The sequence below is a fragment of the Gobio gobio genome (genome assembly GCF_949357685.1).
Source record: "Gobio gobio genome assembly, chromosome: 19".
Taxonomy (NCBI): domain Eukaryota; kingdom Metazoa; phylum Chordata; class Actinopteri; order Cypriniformes; family Gobionidae; genus Gobio; species Gobio gobio.
This window is the reverse complement of record NC_137112.1, coordinates 49,082,032-49,107,205: the sequence shown is the minus strand read 5'-3', so window position 1 is coordinate 49,107,205 and position 25,174 is coordinate 49,082,032. Positions and strand designations below refer to the sequence as shown.

The window sequence follows — 25,174 nt, the reverse complement described above, 5'->3', positions numbered from 1 at the left end:
TTTTATGATGGATAGATGCACTTTTATGATGGATGGATGCACTTTTATGATGGACAGATGCACTTTTATGATGGATAGATGCACTTTTATGATGGATGGATGCACTTTTATGATGGACAGATGCACTTTTATGATGGATAGATGCACTTTTATGATGGATGGATGCACTTTTATGATGGATAGATGCACTTTTATGATGGACAGATGCACTTTTATGATGGACAGATGCACTTTTATGATGGATAGATGCACTTTTATGATGGACAGATGCACTTTTATGATGGACAGATGCACTTTTATGATGGATAGATGCACTTTTATGATGGACAGATGCACTTTTATGATGGATAGATGCACTTTTATGATGGATAGATGCACTTTTATGATGGATGGATGCACTTTTATGATGGACAGATGCACTTTTATGATGGATAGATGCACTTTTATGATGGATAGATGCACTTTTATGATGGATGGATGCACTTTTATGATGGACGGATGCACTTTTATGATGGACAGATGCACTTTTATGATGGACAGATGCACTTTTATGATGGACAGATGCACTTTTATGATGGACAGATGCCCTTTTATGATGGACAGATGCACTTTTATGATGGACAGATGCCCTTTTATGATGGACAGATGCACTTTTATGATGGACAGATGCACTTTTATGATGGACAGATGCACTTATATCATGGATGGATGCACTGTGGATGCACTTTTATGATGGATAGATGCACTTTTATGATGGACAGATGCCCTTTTATGATGGACAGATGCACTTTTATGATGGACAGATGCACTTTTATGATGGACAGATGCCCTTTTATGATGGACAGATGCACTTTTATGATGGATAGATGCACTTTTATGATGGACAGATGCCCTTTTATGATGGACAGATGCACTTTTATGATGGACAGATGCACTTATATCATGGATGGATGCACTGTGGATGCACTTTTATGATGGATAGATGCACTTTTATGATGGACAGATGCACTTTTATGATGGACAGATGCACTTTTATGATGGACAGATGCACTTTTATGATGGACAGATGCAGTTGTATGATGGATAGATGCACTTTTATGATGGACAGATGCACTTTTATGATGGACAGATGCACTTTTATGATGGACAGATGCACTTTTATGATGGACAGATGCACTCATATCATGGATAGATGCACTTTTATGATGGACGGATGCACTTTTATGATGGACAGATGCACTTTTGTGATGGATAGATGCACTTTTATGATGGATAGATGCACTTTTATGATGGACAGATGCACTTTTTGTGATGGATAGGTGCACTTTTGTGATGGATAGATGCACTTTTATGATGGACAGATGCACTTTTGTGATGGATAGATGCACTTTTATGATGGACGGATGCACTTTTATGATGGACAGATGCACTTTTATGATGGACAGATGCACTTTTATGATGGACAGATGCACTTTTGTGATGGATAGATGCACTTTTATGATGGATAGATGCACTTTTATGATGGACGGATGCACTTTTATGATGGACAGATGCACTTTTATGATGGACAGATGCACTTTTATGATGGATAGATGCACTTTTGTGATGGACAGATGCACTTTTGTGATGGATAGATGCACTTTTATGATGGACAGATGCACTTTTTGTGATGGATAGGTGCACTTTTGTGATGGATAGATGCACTTTTATGATGGACAGATGCACTTTTGTGATGGATAGATGCACTTTTATGATGGACGGATGCACTTTTATGATGGATAGATGCACTTTTATGATGGACAGATGCACTTTTTGTGATGGATAGGTGCACTTTTGTGATGGATAGATGCACTTTTATGATGGACAGATGCACTTTTATGATGGATAGATGCACTTTTGTGATGGACAGATGCACTTTTGTGATGGATAGATGCACTTTTATGATGGACAGATGCACTTTTATGATGGATAGATGCACTTTTGTGATGGACAGATGCACTTTTATGATGGACAGATGCACTTTTATGATGGACAGATGCACTTTTATGATGGATAGATGCACTTTTGTGATGGACAGATGCACTTTTGTGATGGATAGATGCACTTTTATGATGGACAGATGCACTTTTTGTGATGGATAGGTGCACTTTTGTGATGGATAGATGCACTTTTATGATGGACAGATGCACTTTTGTGATGGATAGATGCACTTTTATGATGGACGGATGCACTTTTATGATGGATAGATGCACTTTTATGATGGACAGATGCACTTTTTGTGATGGATAGGTGCACTTTTGTGATGGATAGATGCACTTTTATGATGGACAGATGCACTTTTATGATGGACAGATGCACTTTTATGATGGACAGATGCACTTTTATGATGGACAGATGCACTTTTGTGATGGATAGATGCACTTTTATGATGGATAGATGCACTTTTATGATGGACGGATGCACTTTTATGATGGACAGATGCACTTTTATGATGGACAGATGCACTTTTATGATGGACAGATGCACTTTTATGATGGACGGATGCACTTTTATGATGGACAGATGCACTTTTATGATGGACAGATGCACTTTTGTGATGGATAGATGCACTTTTATGATGGACAGATGCACTTTTATGATGGACAGATGCACTCTGAAAGAATAATGTCACACACACCTAGGATGAGTTGAGGGAGAGTAAATCATGGGATAATTTTAATATTTGGGTGAACTATCCCTTTAAGGAACGTTCAACCCAATCTAATAATTTTTTTGCAAATTGCTGGTGAATTCGTAAGATTTGATTGAAAAAAATAATTAGCATAACCCCACACTTAAACATCACTGGGGTGTAAGCAGATTCTACAAAAACATATGCATGTGATCATATGAATTCATGAATAAAACTGAAAAAAGTTTTTAAAAACCCTGCTGGTATGCCATATTGGGAGAAACCATTTTAATGCAAAACATTAAACCCTTCACCTTTAAAATCCTGATTTGTCTTCTTCTCTTGGGGAATCCACTTCAATAGACTCAGTATAAGGCACTGCCAGTGCTGCTCAATAAAACACTGAAGCTCATTATTACACTCACATGATGTCACCAGCGGCCAAATTTCACATAACAATCCGAATTAGTCCCATGAGATGAGACATTAACAGAGAGAGGCTGGTTTGTACAGGCCCTTTCAACATTTATTTTGTGTTTTTTAAAGGTGCAGTATGTAAGTTTTCCGTCCGCTAGAGGTCGCCTGTTCAAAACAAAGGTGTAGTTTGATGACGTCCCGTTTGAGCGCAGTCTCTTGGGTAGGGTTGGGTACCGAAACCCGGTGCCAATATGGTATGTACCGGACCGAATCAGAACGCAGATTTTGGTTCCTCATTTCGGTGCCAAAATTCAAACGTGCTTTCGTGCTTTGGTTGGCGCCGAGCCAGAGACAGACGCTCAGCGCTGGTCACATCACAACTCATGACAACTATTCAGTGTTTTCAACCACATCTCATGACAACTATTCAGTGTTTTCAACCACATCTCATGACAACTATTCAGTGTTTTCAACCACATCTCATGACAACTATTCAGTGTTTTCAACCACATCATGTTTATTTCAGGTTTCAGACATTTAAATGCTCATAAGTAGGCTACTAACCATAGCAACAAAACACACTGATGTCTATGGAAGCGGCAATGACAATCCTTTCAGACGGTTATAATTTGACTAACGTTACGTGTTTTATTCACATCAGATACATGCACATTATACAGTAACTATATAGTTTACTCTATTCTTCTTCCAGTTCACTGCTCACTTTCATGTATTTCGTGAGACGAGAATGAACTCAAGTGTTGTAAATCCGACAGATCCGATTCTGGGGCGCAAACTAACATGGCGCCGCCCATTGCGCTTTATAGATCAACTAACACACATTCACTCACACATTTGAACATCAGATAGTTCATGACACAGTTAAGAAGTTTGTGAATATTTTAAATAAAAAGAAAAAAGCTAAATAAACCCGATACAGCTGAGCTGTCAGCGCTATTGTGGCTGCTGTGTGTCATGTGAGAAACATGACGCGTCGCCATGGAAACATTAAGGCGATGCGTTTTAAAATATTTAGCCAGAGAATATGATCATATTTCAAAATAAAGCTGAAGCTGGAAGCTGATTTGTAGCAGAGCAAGAATACAGACGACTGCTGTTATTACTGTAAGTGTTATTTAGAGTTATATTAGGCCTGTTGTAGTTGGGTTAGGTGGCTTAGGTTTTACTGTGAATTTTTAGTAATAAGTAAATAATAATTTATTGTGTTTTGTATTTATTTATATTCATACATTTAGGTATACATTCAACTTTTAATAAATGGTTCAATTTAAATAAAAAAATAAAAAGCCATTTAATGTCATCCACCTCGTTTTGTGGCCTTTTTTTTTTAAAGTATCGGTTCAGGAACCGTTTAGGCACCTGTATCGTTTTAAAAGTATCGGTTTGGCACCGGAATCGAAAAAAAATCAAACGATACCCAACCCTACTCTTGGGTCATGTGGTCTCCAGCTCAGAATCGGGACAGGACTCGGGCAGAAATCATGTTGATGATGTGATTATTAACGTTACTGTAGTGAAGCAGAAGCAGGAGTGAGTGTTGTGGAGCTGAGGAACCGCTGGAGCGATTGTTAATCAGATGAATGTATTTATCCCTCTGCTGCTCTTGGTTTAGGGGTTGCATTGGTCTTCTTCCCCGTCATAAGTGACCGGACACCAAAAAATGAAACTTCCTCCACCCCAGTAAAACCAATGCCATTTATTTTTCTTCAATAATATTTCTTCTTTTTAATTTTGTATTTTGAGATGATTTGATGGTATTTTTTAAATATTTATGCAATAATTATGGTCTATTTTTGCCATTGAAAATTATACAAAACATTTTTTTTGTAATTTATTTTTAATTATTGCAGTATTTCAGGTTAAAATAGACACTAGGCCTTCAAAATATATATTTTTTGAAGGCAGATTAGCCCGTCTTTTGGAATTATTTAAGAAATCATGCAACCATGTGTGTAACCACTAGAGGTCTCAATTGAGAGGCTTCTAGTTCTCTTTTGAACACATTTAATGATTTTTTTTTTGTGATGGATTTGAATATATATATAAAACAAATCTCAATGACTATTTATTATAAAGTTTTATATATTTTTTTGTTTGGTAGAAATATAGATTTTTTTCTGTGAATTTGTGTTTTTGCAGATTTCCCATTCATTTCCTATGGGGGTCATTTTTGACCGAAGAGCACAAGTGGGAGTATTTTTTTTATACTCGAATCATGACCCCAATTTTTGTGTATGTTGACATTCCTAATGCTAGAAAAGTCACGATGAAGCTGTGATTTTTAACATTTCAAAACAGAAAATATTACGGTCACAAATGACCGAAGAGCACCAGAGGGTTAATAAGATCAGCGGGACTTTTATTATGCCACAGTCGCCACTTCCGCTCCTCCGCTCATGAGTGTGAGGTAACGCAGCTCTGCTGATCATATTAGACACATCTGAGTGTGTTGATGATGGGATGGCGTTACTCTGCTATGACACTTGTTCACACTGCAGTGAGAGGAAAGCGCTTCTGCAGAATAAAACCGCATACTAACGCGGATATGATGTCATCGACAGGCCACGCCCTCACACCTAAAATAGCATCTCACCATTAACAAATAGCTGGAAACATTTGGGATATTGTAAGTTCTCTGAACACAATATATAACACTGGCCTAGAGGAGTTTGGATATTTGACTGCAGAAATCTTACATAGTGCAGCTTTAATTCATGCTTATATTATTGTCACTGTCACCACACATTTCAGAGTAGGAAATTACTAATTCAAATTTAAAATGTAGAAAAGGTGTTTCCAAATGGGCATTTTTATTGGATGAAATATTCATACGCACCCTGTAGCTTATCTTTACAGAAGAAGTTGTTTTGCAACTTCAATATCGTGATCAAATGTTTCGCAGATTGGTTTGAAAGGTCCAGATGAGGACATGTCCGCTAATTACACCGTTTGGCTCTGAGCCTCGTGGATATAATCGACACTTTTTTTGTTTTTGTTTCTGTGGTTGTCAACAGGGAAAATGCCAAAGCAAACACATCAATCTTCGAGATTCCTGTGTTTTCCCGGCGTGTTCCAGCTGCTGAGACCAAATAAACTGCAAACAGCTGTTTCTCACATCTCATTAATTATTTAAAAACCTCCCAGTAACTCTGTGCTAATCACCTGTAAATACGGTCCAGTGCACTCAACGGGTCGCTAATAAAAAGCCAACCATTCATTCTGGTGATAATAGCCGTGTTGGTTTTAACACACACACACACACACACACACACACACACACACACACACACACACACACACACACACACACACACACACACACACACACACACACACACACACACACACACACACACACACACACACACACACACACACACACACACACACACACACAGACACACACAGACACACACAGACACACACAGACACACACACAGACACACACACACACACACACACACACACACACACACACACACACGAGGAGGCTCTCAGGCACTACTGTTTGATTTCCAGCTCTGAGTTTGTGCCAGACCACCCCAGACAGTTATTATACATGCTCCCTGAATAGAGCAAATGGAAACTGCTAATACTCAACTGCAAATTAAACGTTGTGCTTTGTATTAGCCTAAGCTAAATGATTTCCAAAATCCCATAATACGTATAATATATATATATATATATATATATATATATATATATATATATATATATATATATATATATATATATATATATATATATATATATATAGCATTTGTGAATGATTCATGTAATCATACGTGTCATTTGATTTATATTCGGGATATTTTCCCTCCGAAAAACAAAACAAAAGGAACAGTGGTTTAACACCGCCATCTTGTGGCTACACTAACTCACCACAACAGGCTTAAATGTGCTGTACATTCAACATTTTGCACTATTAATAACTCTAAAGCTTCCAATACTCTTCTGTATATTAAGCTAGAATATACTTTGATACTTGCTAAAGCATTCATTGTTTGTGATGTATAGGACAGAGAGTAAACACGCATCTGCAAGACTGTAAGATGCAAGACTTTTAAGAAACAATAAACCAATTTAATAAACCTGGTTTCACCGACAAGGCTTAGGATCAGGCCTTAGTTTAATTAGGACATTTAGCTTTAGAAAAAAATGGCATGGTGTGCATCTTGAGACTATGGAAGCCCGTTTCCGCCACTAAATAAAAAAAATAAAAAGAGTAATTTGTGTGACTTATCTCATAACTCGCAATTGTGAGAAAAAATGTCAGAATTCTGAGATAAAAAGTCACAATTGCAAATTATAAAGTAAGAATTCTGAGATAAAAAGTCACAATTGCAAATTATAAAGTAAGAATTCTGAGATAAAAAGTTGCAATTGCGAGTTAGAAAGTCAGAATTCTGAGATAAAAAGTCGCAAATGCGAGTTATAAAATCAGAATTCTGAGATAAAAAGTTGCAATTGCGAGTTTGAAAGTCAGAATTCTGAGATAAAAAGTCGCAAATGCGAGTTATAAAATCAGAATTCTGAGATAAAAAGTCGCAATTGCGAGTTAGAAAGTCAGAATTCTGAGATAAAAAGTCGCAATTGCGAGTTATAAAATCAGAATTCTGAGATATAAAGTCGCAATTGCGAGTTATAAAGCTAGAATTCTGAGATAAAAAGTCGCAATTGCGAGTTATAAAGTCAGAATTCTGAGATAAAAAGTCGCAATTGCGAGTTAGAAAGTCAGAATTCTGAGATAAAAAGTCGCAATTGCGAGTTAGAAAGTCAGAATTCTGAGATAAAAAGTCGCAAATGCGAGTTATAAAGTCAGAATTCTGAGATATAAAGTCGCAATTGCGAGTTAGAAAGTCAGAATTCTGAGATATAAAGTTGCAATTGCGAGTTAGAAAGTCAGAATTCTGAGATATAAAGTCGCAATTGCGAGTTAGAAAGTCAGAATTCTGAGATATAAAGTCGCAATTGCGAGTTAGAAAGTCAGAATTCTGAGATATAAAGTTGCAATTGCGAGTTAGAAAGTCAGAATTCTGAGATATAAAGTCGCAATTGCGAGTTAGAAAGTCAGAATTCTGAGATAAAAAGTTGCAATTGCGAGTTAGAAAGTCAGAATTCTGAGATAAAAAGTCGCAAATGCGAGTTATAAAATCAGAATTCTGAGATAAAAAGTTGCAATTGCGAGTTTGAAAGTCAGAATTCTGAGATAAAAAGTCGCAAATGCGAGTTATAAAATCAGAATTCTGAGATAAAAAGTCGCAATTGCGAGTTAGAAAGTCAGAATTCTGAGATAAAAAGTCGCAATTGCGAGTTATAAAATCAGAATTCTGAGATATAAAGTCGCAATTGCGAGTTATAAAGCTAGAATTCTGAGATAAAAAGTCGCAATTGCGAGTTATAAAGTCAGAATTCTGAGATAAAAAGTCGCAATTGCGAGTTAGAAAGTCAGAATTCTGAGATAAAAAGTCGCAATTGCGAGTTAGAAAGTCAGAATTCTGAGATAAAAAGTCGCAAATGCGAGTTATAAAGTCAGAATTCTGAGATATAAAGTCGCAATTGCGAGTTAGAAAGTCAGAATTCTGAGATATAAAGTTGCAATTGCGAGTTAGAAAGTCAGAATTCTGAGATATAAAGTCGCAATTGCGAGTTAGAAAGTCAGAATTCTGAGATATAAAGTCGCAATTGCGAGTTAGAAAGTCAGAATTCTGAGATATAAAGTCGCAATTGCGAGTTAGAAAGTCAGAATTCTGAGATAAAAAGTCGCAATTGCGAGTTAGAAAGTCAGAATTCTGAGATAAAAAGTCGCAAATGCGAGTTATAAAATCAGAATTCTGAGATAAAAAGTTGCAATTGCGAGTTAGAAAGTCAGAATTCTGAGATAAAAAGTCGCAATTGCAAGTTAGAAAGTCAGAATTCTGAGATAAAAAGTCGCAATTGCAAGTTATAAAATCAGAATTCTGAGATATAAAGTCGCAATTGCGAGTTAGAAAGTCAGAATTCTGAGATAAAAAGTCGCAATTGCGAGTTATAAAGTCCGAATTCTGAGATAAAAAGTCGCAATTGCGAGTTATAAAGTCAGAATTCTGAGATAAAAAAGTCGCAATTGCGAGTTATAAAGTAAGAATTCTGAGATAAAAAGTCGCAATTGCGAGTTATAAAGTCAGAATTCTGAGATAAAAAGTCGCAATTGCGAGTTAGAAAGTCAGAATTCTGAGATATAAAGTCGCAATTGCGAGTTAGAAAGTCAGAATTCTGAGATATAAAGTCGCAATTGCGAGTTATAAAGTAAGAATTCTGAGATAAAAAGTCGCAAATGCGAGTTAGAAAGTCAGAATTCTGAGATATAAAGTCGCAATTGCGAGTTATAAAGTAAGAATTCTGAGATAAAAAGTCGCAAATGCGAGTTATAAAATCAGAATTCTGAGATAAAAAGTCGCAATTGCGAGTTAGAAAGTCAGAATTCTGAGATAAAAAGTCGCAATTGCGAGTTAGAAAGTCAGAATTCTGAGATAAAAAGTCGCAAATTGCGAGATAGAAAGTCAGAATTCTGAGATAAAAAGTCGCAATTGCGAGTTATAAAGTAAGAATTCTGAGATAAAAAGTCGCAATTGCGAGTTATAAAGTCAGAATTCTGAGATAAAAAGTCGCAATTGCGAGTTAGAAAGTCAGAATTCTGAGATAAAAAGTTGCAATTGCGAGTTAGAAAGTCAGAATTCTGAGAAAAAAAGTCGCAATTGCGAGTTAGAAAGTCAGAATTCTGAGATAAAAAGTCGCAATTGCGAGTTAGAAAGTCAGAATTCTGAGATAAAAAGTCGCAATTGCGAGTTAGAAAGTCAGAATTCTGAGATAAAAAGTCGCAATTGCAAGTTATAAAGTCAGAATTCTGAGATAAAAAGTTGCAATTGCCCTACACATGATGAATTGTGAACACATTAATGAGTATTTTAACTGTAGTTTTAGCTGCTAATGATGGAATGATTGTCTTATTATTAATGGCATTAATATCTCTGAGCTATGGAAGCTCGTTTCCACCACTAAATAAAAAAATAAAAAGAGTAATTGCGACTTTTTATCTCAGAATTCTGACTTTTTTTCTCACAATTGCGAGTTATAAAGTCAGAATTCTGAGATAAACTCGCAATTGCGTGATATAAAGTCCAGAATTCTGAGATAAAAAGTCGCAATTGCGAGTTATAAAGTCAGAATTCTGAGATAAAAAGACGCAATTACTCTTTTTATTTTTTTATTTAGTGGTGGAAACGAGCTTCCATACGAGACAAAACAATGGCTTATTTTCAGATATCAGTGCAAGTTGCGTTCAGTTAAAAAAGGTCAAACATGCATTTTAATCTGGACTATAGGTTTAAACCTCATCTGTGAAACCGGGGGATTATGATTAAAATGTTGTTTTGTTAAAAATTGTTGCAGATTATTTAAAATAAATGGCCTTTCACTGGGGAGCACCTTCCCTTAGGAAAAGTAATGATTTATTATAATAAAAGTGTAGTATCCTTACCATGGTTTTTTTTGGCTAATTGATTACCAAAACCACAGTTTTACCACAAATACCATGGTTAAACTATGGTTAGAGTAGCAAAGCCATGGTTAATTGGTTACCATGGTTTAACTATAATAACCATGTTTTTTGGTTTTATTTGTAGTAAAACCATGGTTCATTTTCTTAAGGGTTTGGTTTACATGATGCACGTCAACACGACTAAAGTAAATTCAGTTTTCAGTTATAATTTTTGTGTAAGTAAACATTTCCACTAGGAAAAACGATTACAAAACAGAACAATAGATACTTAAAACAGCAAGCAAATTTATAAAATACGTAATTAAAACATCAAATCTGTCTCGGCCAACAAAGACCCATTTGTATTCATTTAGTTTCGAGTTTATTCCCGTTAATCTTATTCTTTCCGCCTGTTCAACTACTGCCATTTTGTGCTCTCGGCTTAACTGTAGGTTTTATATCCAAAATTGTTATATACGAAATTGTCAAAAGTCATTTTTTAAATGTAATTGGTTGTGAATTAAAAGTGCATCGCCTGATAAATGACGCCAGTCCGCTAGCGCTAGCATGCTAAGACATCACCTCAGGTCAAGATACACATCGCGAATTTTAAACATATAAGAGGTAAACTTCAACTTCAACTAAACTTTTTGTGACGGTTTCATGTTTACAGGCACAGTATTAGATAGCATGGCGAGTTTTTCTTTTCTTTGTAAAGAGAGGGAATATCTATTATCTACCTAATATATTGACCAATATATCCTATTATAAATATACACACGAAGCTATATGTCGGTACTGATCAAATATGGCAATATGTTGATTATTTAATAAGCCACATGTGGCCAGTTTCACAAACTATGTTTGAGTTTTAACTGACATTTAACAATCTATTAAAATATGTAATTGTTTTGCCTCAAGATTCACACCAATGTTTTTTTTTTCTAAGGCATCAAGATTCAAGAGATTTGTCACATACACAATTATATAGAGCATATATAACCAGCAGTGAAATGAAAGTCAGGTCCGCTCCATGGACAGTGCAATATTAAGAAAAAGAAAAGAAAAAATACAACACAGATGAAAATATACATCAGTGCAGACGTTATGTGTAAAAAGAGAAAGCAAAAGTAGATAAAAAAAAGTAAATAAAAACACAGTCTAAGCGGAGCGACCTGGACGGCGACCGAACTCGGCGGCGCCATCTTGCTTTTTTTTTCTTGCATGTTTATAAAAGCTACTTAAATCCTGGCTTAATCTCAGCCTTGCCTCTGAAACCAGACATAAGACACATTGTAATAAATATAGTCAAAGCATAAAATACTAATTGTTTCGAACACATCCAAAGATTGTTTTATTTTGAGTCTTAATACATTTATTTGAGCAATATACAATATGAACATCAACTGCTGGGGGACATCAGGTCACAGCCTTGGGGGTCCTGTTATTCTCCAGCCTTCCATTTTCCCAGCCTTGGTGAGCATAGCCAGTGTTCCCAGACCCAAACAGCCCACCGTCCCAGTGACAGCACTGTGGGCTAAACATTAAAAACACCAGCAAACACTGTTAGATTCTTCCATCATCAAAAACAAACCAGTGACCTCGAATGATTACGAAGAGCATGCGGATGCGATACTTACTGCGTGCCCCGAGGAAAATGCCTGACGCACATCCACCAATGAAATAGTTAGTTGGGTCGTCAGGTGTATCTCTGGCCTGCGCACTTAGACAAGTGGCCATTCCAAAGATGGCACCCATGGCAGCTGAAAGGGGAAATAATTACTAGAGCAACTGAATGTATTTTCATCTGATCTAGAGTTATGAAAATGTACAACATTTAATATGTAAACAAGGCCAACTAAAGACACTAGAGGGCATATTATGCTCTTTTACAAAGTCTTGATTTTGTTAGGGGTCTACTAGAATAAATAAAAAAAAAATGTTCCGTATTGTTGCGGCTCCTCTCTTTCCAGTCTGTCAGTAACGCTCTGTTTACTTCCTGTCTTCCTCCATTTGAAAAGCACAATGTGCTCTGATTGGTCGGCTGGAGCAATGTGTTGTGATTGGTCGGCTGGAGCAATGTGTTGTGATTGGTCAACTGCTTTGAGCGCGTTTTGGAAATGTCACGCCCCTTGTTGAGTTTCGAAATCTCTTGGACATGGCAACTAGAGAAATCAACTCTTTCACTAAACATAGGCACTATATTAGCCGTTATATTCTTTATATTCTACTTAACCTGTTTGTGATGTCTTGATTTTTTCATGTATGTTTAAATAAACCTGTCATGAAAATGACACACTATGTATAAATGATTATATTTCAACAACGAATTGGAGAAAAAACTATTTTATAATTAGATTTAGAAGTTATTGCAAAAACTGCCTTATGTGAAATTCACATGTTTGTGCACTGTGTGTTATTTGAGTGATTATTATATTTAAAAAAAAATAGCAATTGAATTTAGGCTAATAGTTTGGGCTCTGTTGTTAACCTTTAAAGGGTTAGTTCACCCAAAAATGTAAATTGTGTGATTAATGACTGAGCCTCATGTGGTTGGACACCCGTCAGACCTCCGTTCATCTTCAGACACAAATGAAGATATTTTAGTGTAAATCTGATGCTCTGAAAGGCCTCCATTGGCTCAACTTTACACTCTCAAGACCCTTAAAAGACACTAAAGACTAAAGTTACAAAGTCCATCTCACTACAGCGGCTCTACAATAACTTTATGAAGACGAGAATAGTTTCTGTGCGCAAAAAAACCCTAAATAACGACTTACATAGTGATGACGATTTCAAAACACGGCATCATGAAGCTTCGAAGCGTTATGAATCAGTGAGTCGATCTAGCGGTTCAGAGCGTTATGAATCAGTGAGTCGATTCAGCGGTTCAGAGCATTATGAATCAGTGAGTCGATTCAGCGGTTCAGAGCGTTATGAATCAGTGAGTCGATTCAGCGGTTTGAATCGCCAAATTTCAGCAGTTTGGCGGTTTGACACGCGATCCGAATCATCATTCGACTCACTGATTCATAACGCTTCAAAGCTTCATGAGGCCGTATTTTGAAATCGTCATCACTATGCAAGTCGTTATTTAGGGTTTTTTTGCACACAAAAACTATTCTCGCCGATTCATAAAGTTATTGTAGAGCCGCTGTAGTGAGATGGACTTTGTAACTTTAGTCTTTAGTGTCTTTTAAGGGTCTTGAGAGTGTAAAGTTGAGCCAATGGAGGCCTTTCAGAGCATCAGATTTACACTAAAATATCTTCATTTGTGTCTGAAGATGAACGGAGGTCTGACGGGTGTCCAACCACATGAGGCTCAGTCATTAATGACACAATTTACAGTTTTGGGTGAACTAACCCTTTAATGTGCAAGTAAGGGCTCGCTATATAATTTACAACATTATCTTCAATACATTTTTAGTTATAATTTAATTCATTTGAGGACAGACACTTTTTTTTCAGTCAACCACTGTTTAATTAAAATTTAAAAAAGCAATTTTGTAAATCTGCTGTACCGAACCGTCAGTTTTGTGTACCGTTACACCACTATTACACACACACACACACACACACACACACACACACACACACACACACACACACACACACACACACACACACACACACACACACACACACACACACACACACACACACACACACACACACACACACACACACACACACAGGTTCTTTAGTCTTACCCATGGTGACCGTGCCGGATGTTGCTCTGGTCAGAGCCTCGACAGCGGTTTCAGGCTGATAGGCCACAATGTGGTAGGCAGAACCCACAAGCCCTGCACAACAAAAACAGAATTAAAGGTTATTTAAAGGCGTACTTCAGTGCTTATGTAGTAGAAATGTGAAGTTGGGGCCTTTTAGACCGAGAAAAGACAGAAAATGTGTTTTTGGCTCATGTGGATGAAAGACAACAACTCCCAGAATGCACTTGCTTCGCTGCCCTATGAGGCCACTCCCAAAGCCACGCCTACCGGTTCTAGCATCAGTTGACTGGAAACTAAAAAGATGGCGTTATATCGTGAGTCTCCGTGACGAGCTAGTTCCTAAAATAACTTTAACAGTTTAACTACTACTTTTAACAGTAGTTTATTGTCCATCCAAATGGTGCGAAGCTGCTTTGAGATGTACAGCCAAAACCAGAAAAGGACAAGCAGTGAGTTTTCATAATTTACCGGTTAAAAATTTAGAACGAGGCAAACAGTGGCTGCGGGATATCAACCACCCGAATTTTGGAGAGAACACTAGTATGGAAATCCATAGATATTTATACGTAGATGCCCCATTAGCGACTGTTTCTATGGGCCGCTATACGTTAGCCATCCGCCATTTTCGAACGGTCAAACCGTGAACGCGCTTTGTGAATATTCAAATGTTGCCTGTGCGTCTGCAAGCGTAGTTATACACAAGCATGTATGAAATTAATATCTATACATCAATAGACTGTTAGGATTTCGTTTATCATTAATGGTAGATAATTCTGCATATTCTTAAAAATATTAATTAAAGATCTTTACATTTTCTTAATATCATTAATATTATAACTCATTATAAACAAGTTCATTGGAAAGAAATCATAAACCATCAACCAGTCAGCCATCAAAGTAAATAAATTATAAAAATAGTTATAAATTAGCTAGTGATGTGTTTAATAAACATCAATTTGCCTATTTATTCAACCCATGTTTTAAGTAATAATCATAGGTATTATCTTAAATTCTCAAAAATGCGTCAATTATCAACATCATAATTTTAAACCATTTTTAAGAACATGGAAAACTATAAATTATGAGTCAAAATTAAAACTTATTAAACATTTATTTAAAATATGAAAACACAAACCATCACATTGTCACCTGTGAAAGGTGATCCATTTTCTTCGGGAATTTAAATCGCGCTGGGCTTTACAGAGGCTGTTGTTTTTTTATGCGAGTGATGATTGACAGCCTCTGAAGTGTTGATGTGTGTTGATCGTTCTAAAATGGCGGCGAGTCGACGTGCCTGGAGAGGTCGAATGGGGCATCTATGTATACATATCTATGTACTGAACGGTAAGATACAGTAGATAGGCGAGACTCTCGCTAATCGACACGATTTCTGATCACACAGTATCCTTTACACAGTGATATAGTTGTTAGCAGTAAAACGGCAAAGTAACAAGCTAACTTGTCGTGTTATGCTAACGTTAATACGCATATGCGCTGAGTAACTCTCCACTCTTGTCCATTATCTGAACGTGCTCCTCCCGAGCTTTGCTGATAAAACATTATTTAACGTACAGATCCTTTCAAATATGCGGAACTAGCTCTTCTAGTGGCTGTAGTCTTTAGCCTCCAGCCAAAAAATCCTACGATGATGCAAAATGACGATATTTGCGTCATCGGAGGATTTTTTTCCAGAAATAAAATACATAATTCTCTCGTCTCAGGGGGATATGAGGGGGGAAAGTACCATAATTTGAATATACTACCGGGTTTATACTGATACAAAGCGTAATGCTAAATCGGTGAAGTAACTTTAAAGCTGCAGTCCGTCACTTTCTAGCGGTTAATAAACAGAACCGCACGCGTCTCGCGGAAGAACATCGCAGCCGGATCTACTTCTCTCTGTTTATGTCTATGGCGGTTCCGGTGTGAAATAGTCCCAATAAAAACACGCATTATAAGTGTACCATAATGATTCAGGGTAAGACAAAAACACGGTTTGGACAATGGATTCACGTTGTACAATCTCGATATCCACCTTACTATGAGAGCCATACAAAAAACAAATCAGTTTGTATGAAACAAATAAACAACTGTAAAGTAATAACAGTCCTGGAAATCAATGCGCAGTCAAACTACAAGCACTTTATAGTTAAATATGAGACATATGAGAAAATAGTGCGCTTGTATTCACTAGTACATCGAGTGTACACGCTAACAGCTTAGCCTTTATATCCCATAATGTTTAAAACCACGCTCCGTCAGTGCGGACCCCCATCAGACTAACCGATAGCTGTGGCTACTTTCGTGGTGATCCATGTTTTGGAAATACAGTCTTTGCCCTCTTCTAGATCCCAGTAGCCCATTTCTGTCTGCACATCAAGGACACGACTGAGATATCGCGAGAGTTTCTTCTAGCGCTGTTATGGATGTGATTTTAAGTTTAAGAAGCGTTTGTTTGCCCCCCCGTCGGCGTGGCGTGGAACTGCAACGCGTGGCTAATTTACCAATCCACGATCAGAAAAGACAAGCATAACTATTTAAAAACACAAACATTAACACTAGGAAAAGCCATAAAAATACATAAATAAAGACCAAGAGTCTTCATGTAGCAACTTATTTGGCTTTTTTTTTTTCTCCAAGCAACTTTAAAGTCTCATTTGGGGCATGACTGTACGTAATTTATGTTAACATCGTTTTAAATAATGAATCACAGATTGTATTTTATTAATAAATCCAAGCTATAAAGCTCATGTCAGGGTGGTTGTCTTTATTTTGATGAGGTAAGTGATGCCGGAAATTGTAATATACTGGTAGATATACTATAAATATTGTAATTACTGGTAGAATCATTTCTAATAAACTGAGAGAGAGAGAGAGAGAGAGAGAGAGAGAGAGAGAGAGAGAGAGAGAGAGAGAGAGAGAGACTCATTAGTGGCAGTTTAATTTTTAATTTAATTTTTTTTATTATGACAAAAAGGATATAGAAAAGAGTCATGTTTTTATATTAAATCTTATAATATTACTCGGTAAGTTCTACATACACAAATGTAAATGGTCTGACAGGATTCCCAACATCACCCATTTCAAGGCTGACATGAAGATTTATTTTAAAACTCTCAAAGGACTTTCAAACCGCAAAGCAATAAGAACTATGGACATTTACAAAGTATTAAACTCCTCTTCTTTAATTTGAAAAGAAATACTCATGTATACCCTTTTTGTAATTTTTTTTATTATATTATGTTTTTTTATTATGTTATGTTTCATGATATTATGGAAATTTTCAAAGAATTATATATGAAACATTTGTATCTTTCTGAAATGTAAAATGTATATCTTTGGAAATAAAAAAAAAATTAAAAAAATTAGTGGCCGTTTCAATTCATCCGCCATATTGGAACAGTCCGTGAACAGAACACCCCAGATCAAGCTAACTCTGCAACCATAGTTAGACACATTTATGAATATCGATATGAAATATCGATACTTCAACAGTTGATTTTGCTAAACTAACAGAATACAAGACGAAGGCGTCATCTGACACAACATTAAAAATTCACCACAGTAAAAGTAAAAATATTAAAAAGTGCCAAATTGAGTTATACATATAAAATATATAAATATAAATATTAAAAAAAACATACAATTGTCACCTGTAAGAGGTTAACCAATTTCCTCGCGAATTTAAATCTCGCGGTTTAAACAAACTAGAAGCTGCGCACTGTTGTGGCGTCATTGATTGTAACTGTGAGTGACGACACGCTGACCGTTGCAAGATGGCGGACGCGCCGACATGTCTGAATGCGGATCTACGCATAGATAGATATACGCACTGCTGGCCAATGGAGGTCGACGTCCGCACCTGGCGGCCATCTTGTCACAGTCATCTCGCTCACTCCTAACATTGTGTTTTAATGGTGTGTGTACTTTGTGTGTGTACTCAATTTTCTACCGATTTTCAAACTGTTTGGTTTGTTATAAACCTCAGAGATTTTGACACAGCATACTTATGAATAATTATTCATAATTTGTTCAAGCATCCATAATTATAGCCACGTTAATAACGTTTGTAAGAAAACGTTTTGTAAATCCGTCAAGATTTCAGCGAGATAAGAGTATTTGTGTTCAGATCACTCGCCTTACATCAGGGCCCGTATTCATAAAGAATCTTAATGCAAAGAGCAGCTCCTAGTGACAAAATTCTAAGAAAATTCTAAGAAATGTGGGCGTTTACTCTTAAAATTAACTAAAAAATCCTAGTAAAGGAAAAAGTAATTCAGAAAGTATCTTAACCCTTAAAAGAGGTCTTAAGGTCAAATTTGTTAGGAGCACAGACGAGGACTTTTAAGAGGCTTAAGAGTTTCTTTAGCAGTGGAGAAAATGGCAGAAAGACGAAGAGGGAGAAGAAATGTGTTGCAGACGATGGATGATCGTGAGTTAATAAGACGCTTTAGATTAGATCATGTTTGTTGCATTAAATCCAACTTTCAAACCACCAATTAAATAGACATGCCAGCAATCAGTGGAACTGGAAAGAGTGGAGCAAAGTTTATAATTCTAAGCCAATCAAATACCTTATAGGAAATTAACAGCATGATAAATAATAAAAGGATTTATATACACTGAAAAAAATGATTTGTTGAATTTACTAAAAAAATGTATCGTAAGTGGTCGCAATCAATTTATTTGATCTCAATTTAAACAAAAACACATGCAATTCCCATAAAACCAATTCATTTTTTCAAATTAAAATAAAAAAAATAAATTTAAATTATTTAAACGAGCACAAATTAATTATGCTTAATTTAATTTTTCAGTGTACATTTATATATTGTGTGTGTGTGTGTGGGTGAGAGAGAACGGTAAAATAGGACAATTTGCGCTTGTAATTTCAAAGTGAAGGCTTAGAATAGACCCTATACTTAAAAGCGCTCCTTTTTTCCCCTTTTTGGACAACCAACCAATCAGCGTCTTCAAAAGACTGTGTCATGCGACCCCGCCTCTTCACTAAGATAAAAGCTTTTGTATTTTCCTTGCTCAGAGTTGCTCTCAGATCAGTCCCGAATAGCTCTTAAGCTAAGACTCCTACGTAAATTTTTTTAAGCTAAATTATGAGTTTTCTGAGAGGACTCTTATGAATACGGGCCCAGGAGCCCCGCCAGAAAGCTTGCCTGTGACAAAATGGCCGCCAGGTGCGGACGTTAGAGACTCCATTGGCCGTTGCAAGATGGCGGCCGCGCCGATCTACGGGCAAGACGCTCTAAATATAATTTCCGGGGCAGCAACAGCTACAGGTTGCTATGAAGTTGGTGGAGATGACACGTCAGCTGCATGGAAAAACAAAAACTGCAACACCTGCTTTTATAGGACAATGTTATAAGTCTGCATATAACTGCGCATGTTGTCACTGTATTAAGATTTACTGAAGAGTAGCGGCTGTAGTATCACGCATGCCGAGATTCAGCTCCATTCAGAGATGATCAGCCCAGCAGCGCGACGGTATCGCGGATGAGAGAGGCGCTACCGGACCGGTGCGTTTGTCTTCCGTATCCCGGACATGTCGTCCCCGTCGCCGGTGCAGATCCGAGAGGCGAACGCGCACCTGGCCGCGCTTCACAGGCGGGTCGCGGACCTGGAGCTGAGGCTGGAGGAAGCGGACAAGACCGTCCGGGAGCAGGCGGAGAGTCTCATCCGCAAAGACGAGCAGCTGAGAGCCACCGCGCAAGACATCACGGAGGCCAAAGACAAGTAGGCGAACTATCGTGTTGTTCATGTAAAATGTGTGCTAAATCAAAAAAGCTGCTGTAAAAGTGGAACATAAATATCCAACTGCAATAAAGCTGTTGATTTGGTGTCCTTAACCCCAGGATAGAACTAGCTTTGTTTCTCTTTAGTTAGAATTAAGGGGTGTAATGGTTAAAATCACTCGCGGTTCGGTTTTTAATCGCGGTTTGGGGAAAATATCTAATCGCGATTATTCTGGTTAAACTTGCGATTGCGGTTTAAAATGCTATTATCTATTTATTTTACAAATGAAAAGTGTGTATATAACATTTTGTTTTTATATATTAATATTACTAATAATAATTATGATTATTATTATGGCTAAATAAATAAATATTACTATTACAATAGCATTCATTATTAAAAAAATAATATGGAGCATTGAATAATAAATATAACAGTATAAAAATTATATTTATATTTGACAGAAAACTAAAACATTATGGGTTACCTGTTAATATGCAGACAGCCTATGACTAAAAATCATCAGAAAGGTCTAAGGATTTATTGTAAAAAAATATATTATAAGAAATCAGTGCTTTTTATCTGTGTCTATGAAATATGAGCCTCTTATGCATCCACTGTGGGGATTAAAACTCCTGTAGGCTACATTGAAGAAAAACATATAGATTGTCATATAAATTTATTTAGAAGTATTATTTTTCTTATTTTCTACCCAAAAGTTTAATTCATACTGGAAGTCAGAGGGCGCCCTCGAGCAGAAACTCCACATTTGCGTCAGAGAAGTAATAGTGTTCAGGAAATCCCTAATGTGAAGCGAAGCTAGCTGAATAAAACGAAGATAGAAACGCTTTGATTAAACATGACGACAATAAACACGACTGCAGTAAGATATGGTGTATTTGAGTTCTTCAAGCCTTCTCGGGTATTTTCTCACGGCATTCACGTGCCATTAGGGATGCGCGGTATACCGGTACTGGGAAAATACCGGTATATATTTTATTTCAAACGGTACGATATCATGATTTTGCTCATTTCGGTATATGCTGCTGCTCCGAAGTTCACCGCTAGGTGGCAGCGCGCTACCCAAAATGATGTGAAACCGGCAAATGTGGCAACAGAACAAGATGAATACAGCAGTTGAGTCTCACTCAACACGCACAAAACTCATTAATAAAGAGAGTAGACGTGAAATTTGGAATTACTTTGCTTATAAAACTGCTGAAGAACCATCAAACCTTGCCAAGCATCGTCACTTAATTCCTGACTTGTAAGAGATCAACAGGTGAGTGGATCATTCAAACGATCTAATTTAGACATTTATTTTCTTTCAACACTGATCAACGCACGTACATAAGATCGTATTGTTTAAATATAAATAAATCTCCAGCGTTCGTTTCAACCAGTGACGTTTAGACCTCATAATATTTGCACGCATACTATTGCACTATTTACATCCGCGAAAGACATAACCAACTGTGTTTATGTGATTACTCACTAAAGGTTGACATTTTTGACATAATTTTGTGTGTATTTGACTAAGGAAAAACAACTTAACCTCTTAACTGTCACCCCCCTTTTTGAGAATACACATGAAAATGCACTATCCAAACTTAAAGGGCTGTAATTCAAGAATGCTTTGGAATATAGACCAAAGTTTGGTCTCGTTTTAAAGACGACATCCTGCAGATTATTGCTGAAGTGAAAGCAATTCAAAATATGAAAGTATGAAATAGTTATGGAAGTTTAAATTTACTGTAAATGAAAAATACTGTACTAAATATTTTTTATTTCATATAAAATATATATTTTACAAAAAAGCATTTACTCTAAAATTACTATAAAATCAAAGCCATATGTCTAACCAATTTGTGTTCCAAATTTGAAGTTGATATCACAAAAATTGAAGTCCCCATGAGATTTTGTTTAGGGTGCTGTACCAAAAATAGCCACCGGGTGTCATTCAAATTCCATTTATTGTTGTTTTGATGCATTTTCCTGTAAATTTCTGTCCAAATATTACTTCCATCACAAAACAGTCACCAAATATGGACCCTTGAGACTCAGACCTTTCCGACAATATGCGTTTTGTCAAGATTGGAAAAGATTTTGAATATAAAGTAGTTAAAATAATTGTTGTAATTTGAAACATGACAGCGCCCACTAGGGGAGGAGCCCACTAGAATAATTTAGAGTAACGTTTCCATGGCAACACAATGTCCGATTTCAAAATGGTTTTCACAGGATGAATTTTGAGTTTGTAAGCTTTCAAATGATACCTAATTTGTGATAATTACTTAAATATATGATATGAAAAAAAGGCGATCAAAAAAAGAGCACCAGGCGTCCCACCTGTGGGACGGTGACAGTCAAAGGGTTAATTTGGAATGCGCGAGCTCTTTAGGCTTGTGTGTTTGTTGTTGGTTTGAGCGTAAAGAAAACTCTCAAAGAGCTCTCGTCCCATATGTATTACGGAATGCTATAAAATCGCTTGCATGTTCAAATTGGCGAGGTTTAAAAAGACGTGGGCAGTGATTTACGTCAGTTATCCCGAAACGGAAGCGAAAGTGTTGAATCGGAGCGCGCAGATGCTTTTATAGTGCAGGTGCGATGTCTTTTGAAGCCAGAAGCAAATTGCTAATTTTGAGTGAATGGAGACGCGCAGTAATGCTGAAATTACTTACAAGAAAGTTTCCAAATGACTGATTTGATAATCTTTGTTGATTTATTTAATAATAAACATTTGCATTAATTTCCCGCTTCATAAACCCAAAACCTGCGAGAGTGAGTCAAATTATGCGCAATACCCGCATCAAAATTCAGACCCTGTGTGGTATCGATTTAATATCGCCGCGTCATTCGCGCAAATCGCGCTGCAGAATGTCTATTTGTGTCTTTGCATTGACTTAACATGTAAATCACTCGTGCGAAACGCTTCATTCACGTCTGGTGTGAACGCACCTTTAGACACTTTATCTTTATGCATTTTGTAATGATTACGATTGATTTTTGATTGGTGCGATGCCGAAAAGTTGCTGTGTGGCGTTCTGCACCTCTAATGGTGCGTTCAAACCAGACGCGAATGACACGCCGTGAATTGAGCGTTTGACGTGTGATTTGTGCGAATGGCGTGAGTTGAAAAATCTGAACTTTGTCGCAAAACTCTTACATAGTGCACCTTTAATTAACGAATTAAGTAATTTAGCACAGAGATACACATTCTAGCGAGCGCTGATATAAACGCACTCACCCATGTCGTTTAGCCAGCAGGCGATCTTTCTGTACACCTCATCACACGCCGTCACAGTGATGGCCAACATGATTTTAGGGATAAATCTGGCTACTCTCGGAAGCTCCTTAATCCCCATCACAAATTCCTGCCAAACATCAATTCATTACAACTTTTGACTCAGTCGGGGACACTAAATATTCAACTATATCACTGATCAGCTCATTTCAATTATCATAAAGTCAAAATTAAGCAACATTATGAAGCTGCAGACTCGGACCCTGCTGCATCTACAGTCCCGCACCCAGAGTCCCGCATTCTCAGGCCCCTCGTTTTTCGAGACAGCGCCTCCTGCTGTTCGGAAGATCGTATAACACCTGCACACAGACTCCCGCATTCTCAGACTCCGGATGCAATATAACGGTCTCGCTTCTTTTAAAGTTTTTCAAATAAATTAACACAAAATAATAACAAAATAACATATTTGCGTTCCCTGCTCAGTGCATGTGCCAAAAAACACACTGTGTTCTCTGACTAACAAATTACCCAGTAGTTATTTTTTGTGTGTGGGTGGTAGGCTAGCCTAATCGAAAGAAAATTACTGATGGAAGAGATACAATTACAGATTGAACTATCTTATTATCAATATTAATATTGTGTGATTATTATATTGCCTCAATGTTTTTCAAATTCCAATGTTTCTTTCAGTTCAACCTATGCTAATGGTCTAATTAACATACCATGCTAACATTACAAACCCTGTTTTTTGATATTTTGAATGCAATGCAAAGCTTAACTCAAATAAGAATAGACAAAACACCAATAATAAACAATTCTGTACTTTATTTAACAATCACCTAAACATCACGTTGCTGTAAAAAGGACAAAGAAAATAAAAAAGTAAGAAAGAATTTTGTTAGTGACTTTACTTTACATCTTCAATTGCATAAGGTAAAATAATAACTTTACTTTCTGCTAGGTGACTGTTTTTTCATTCGTTTGGCAATGGCTCTGTCAAATTCCTCGACTTCACTAAAATAATTGCCATTGTCAAAAATATTGTGTAATAATAAATTATATATTTTTTGCAAATGCAAATTACAAGCATACCTAGGGTGATAAGTAAGGCCACTGAGGAACACCTCCTCAGCTCCTGCCAGGACAATGCCTGCATCTCACATAGGCCATGAATGATGGCCTGTCCATATAAATTAATACATTAATTAATTAACATATAAAACATTGCATGTATGGCAATAATACAAACAATCCAATTGACAAACATGTTTGGGCCCACCTCAGGAAACGAAAACTACAAATTAACTCCACTTCATCTGTGAAGTTCAGTTGAGTTTTAGACTTATCCAGCAGAGCTTTGAGGGGTTCAGAAAGAATGTCTGCTGTTGCTTATTGTCCATGTAGACTGGCACAGGTGGGTTTGGGGGAACCACTTTGGTTTCCCATTGAGAACATCCTGTGGGGCAAACAAAAAGTGTTATTTTATATACATTATTTCATATTCATATTATATACATTTATATTTATATTCATTATATATATATATATATATATATATATATATATATATATATATATATATATATATATATATATATATATATATATATATATATATATATATATATATATATATATATATAATATATATATATATATATATATATATATATATATATATATATTCAGATACAGTTATTTCACCATTTGCAGGATCCTTCATATCAACAACTTCATATCACAGTTTAATTAACATGCATTAATTTTAATATGTAAGTTTTATAAGTAGGCTACTCATTTAAGTAGGCTACATAAATTATAAA

The 25,174-nt window shown here is 36.5% G+C and overlaps 2 protein-coding genes across 2 annotated transcripts in view; one reads left to right on the top strand and one right to left on the bottom strand.

Annotated features, from left to right (window-relative positions):
• Positions 1-11,955: 11,955 nt before the first annotated feature.
• ndufa11 (NADH:ubiquinone oxidoreductase subunit A11) lies at positions 11,956-16,763 on the bottom strand. The gene is made up of 4 exons (XM_079844519.1): positions 16,644-16,763; positions 14,339-14,431; positions 12,269-12,391; positions 11,956-12,165 (listed from the first exon to the last, which is right to left on the bottom strand). Exons 1-4 carry the CDS (start codon positions 16,720-16,722, stop codon positions 12,053-12,055), a joined length of 408 nt encoding a protein of 135 aa, XP_079700645.1. The 5' UTR covers positions 16,723-16,763; the 3' UTR covers positions 11,956-12,052.
• Positions 16,764-19,674: 2,911 nt separating this feature from the next.
• vmac (vimentin type intermediate filament associated coiled-coil protein) overlaps positions 19,675-25,174 on the top strand; it is a 29,829-nt gene continuing 24,329 nt past the window's right edge. The window contains exon 1 of the mRNA XM_079843956.1: positions 19,675-20,107. Within this exon, the coding sequence (XP_079700082.1) occupies positions 19,917-20,107 (191 nt within the window). The 5' untranslated portion in view covers positions 19,675-19,916. The remainder of the gene's footprint in view (positions 20,108-25,174) is intronic.

Excerpts from the sequence above, each read along its gene's own strand:
- ndufa11 (XM_079844519.1), bottom strand. The coding sequence starts at position 16,722 with ATGGGCTACTGGGATCTAGAAGAGGGCAAAGACTGTATTTCCAAAACA. Across the intron at positions 12,392-14,338 it reads ATCCGGCACGGTCACCATGG|CTGCCATGGGTGCCATCTTT; the intron begins GTAAGACTAAAG and ends TTCCCCTTTCAG. Across the intron at positions 12,166-12,268 it reads CATTTTCCTCGGGGCACGCA|CCCACAGTGCTGTCACTGGG; the intron begins GTAAGTATCGCA and ends TTTAATGTTTAG.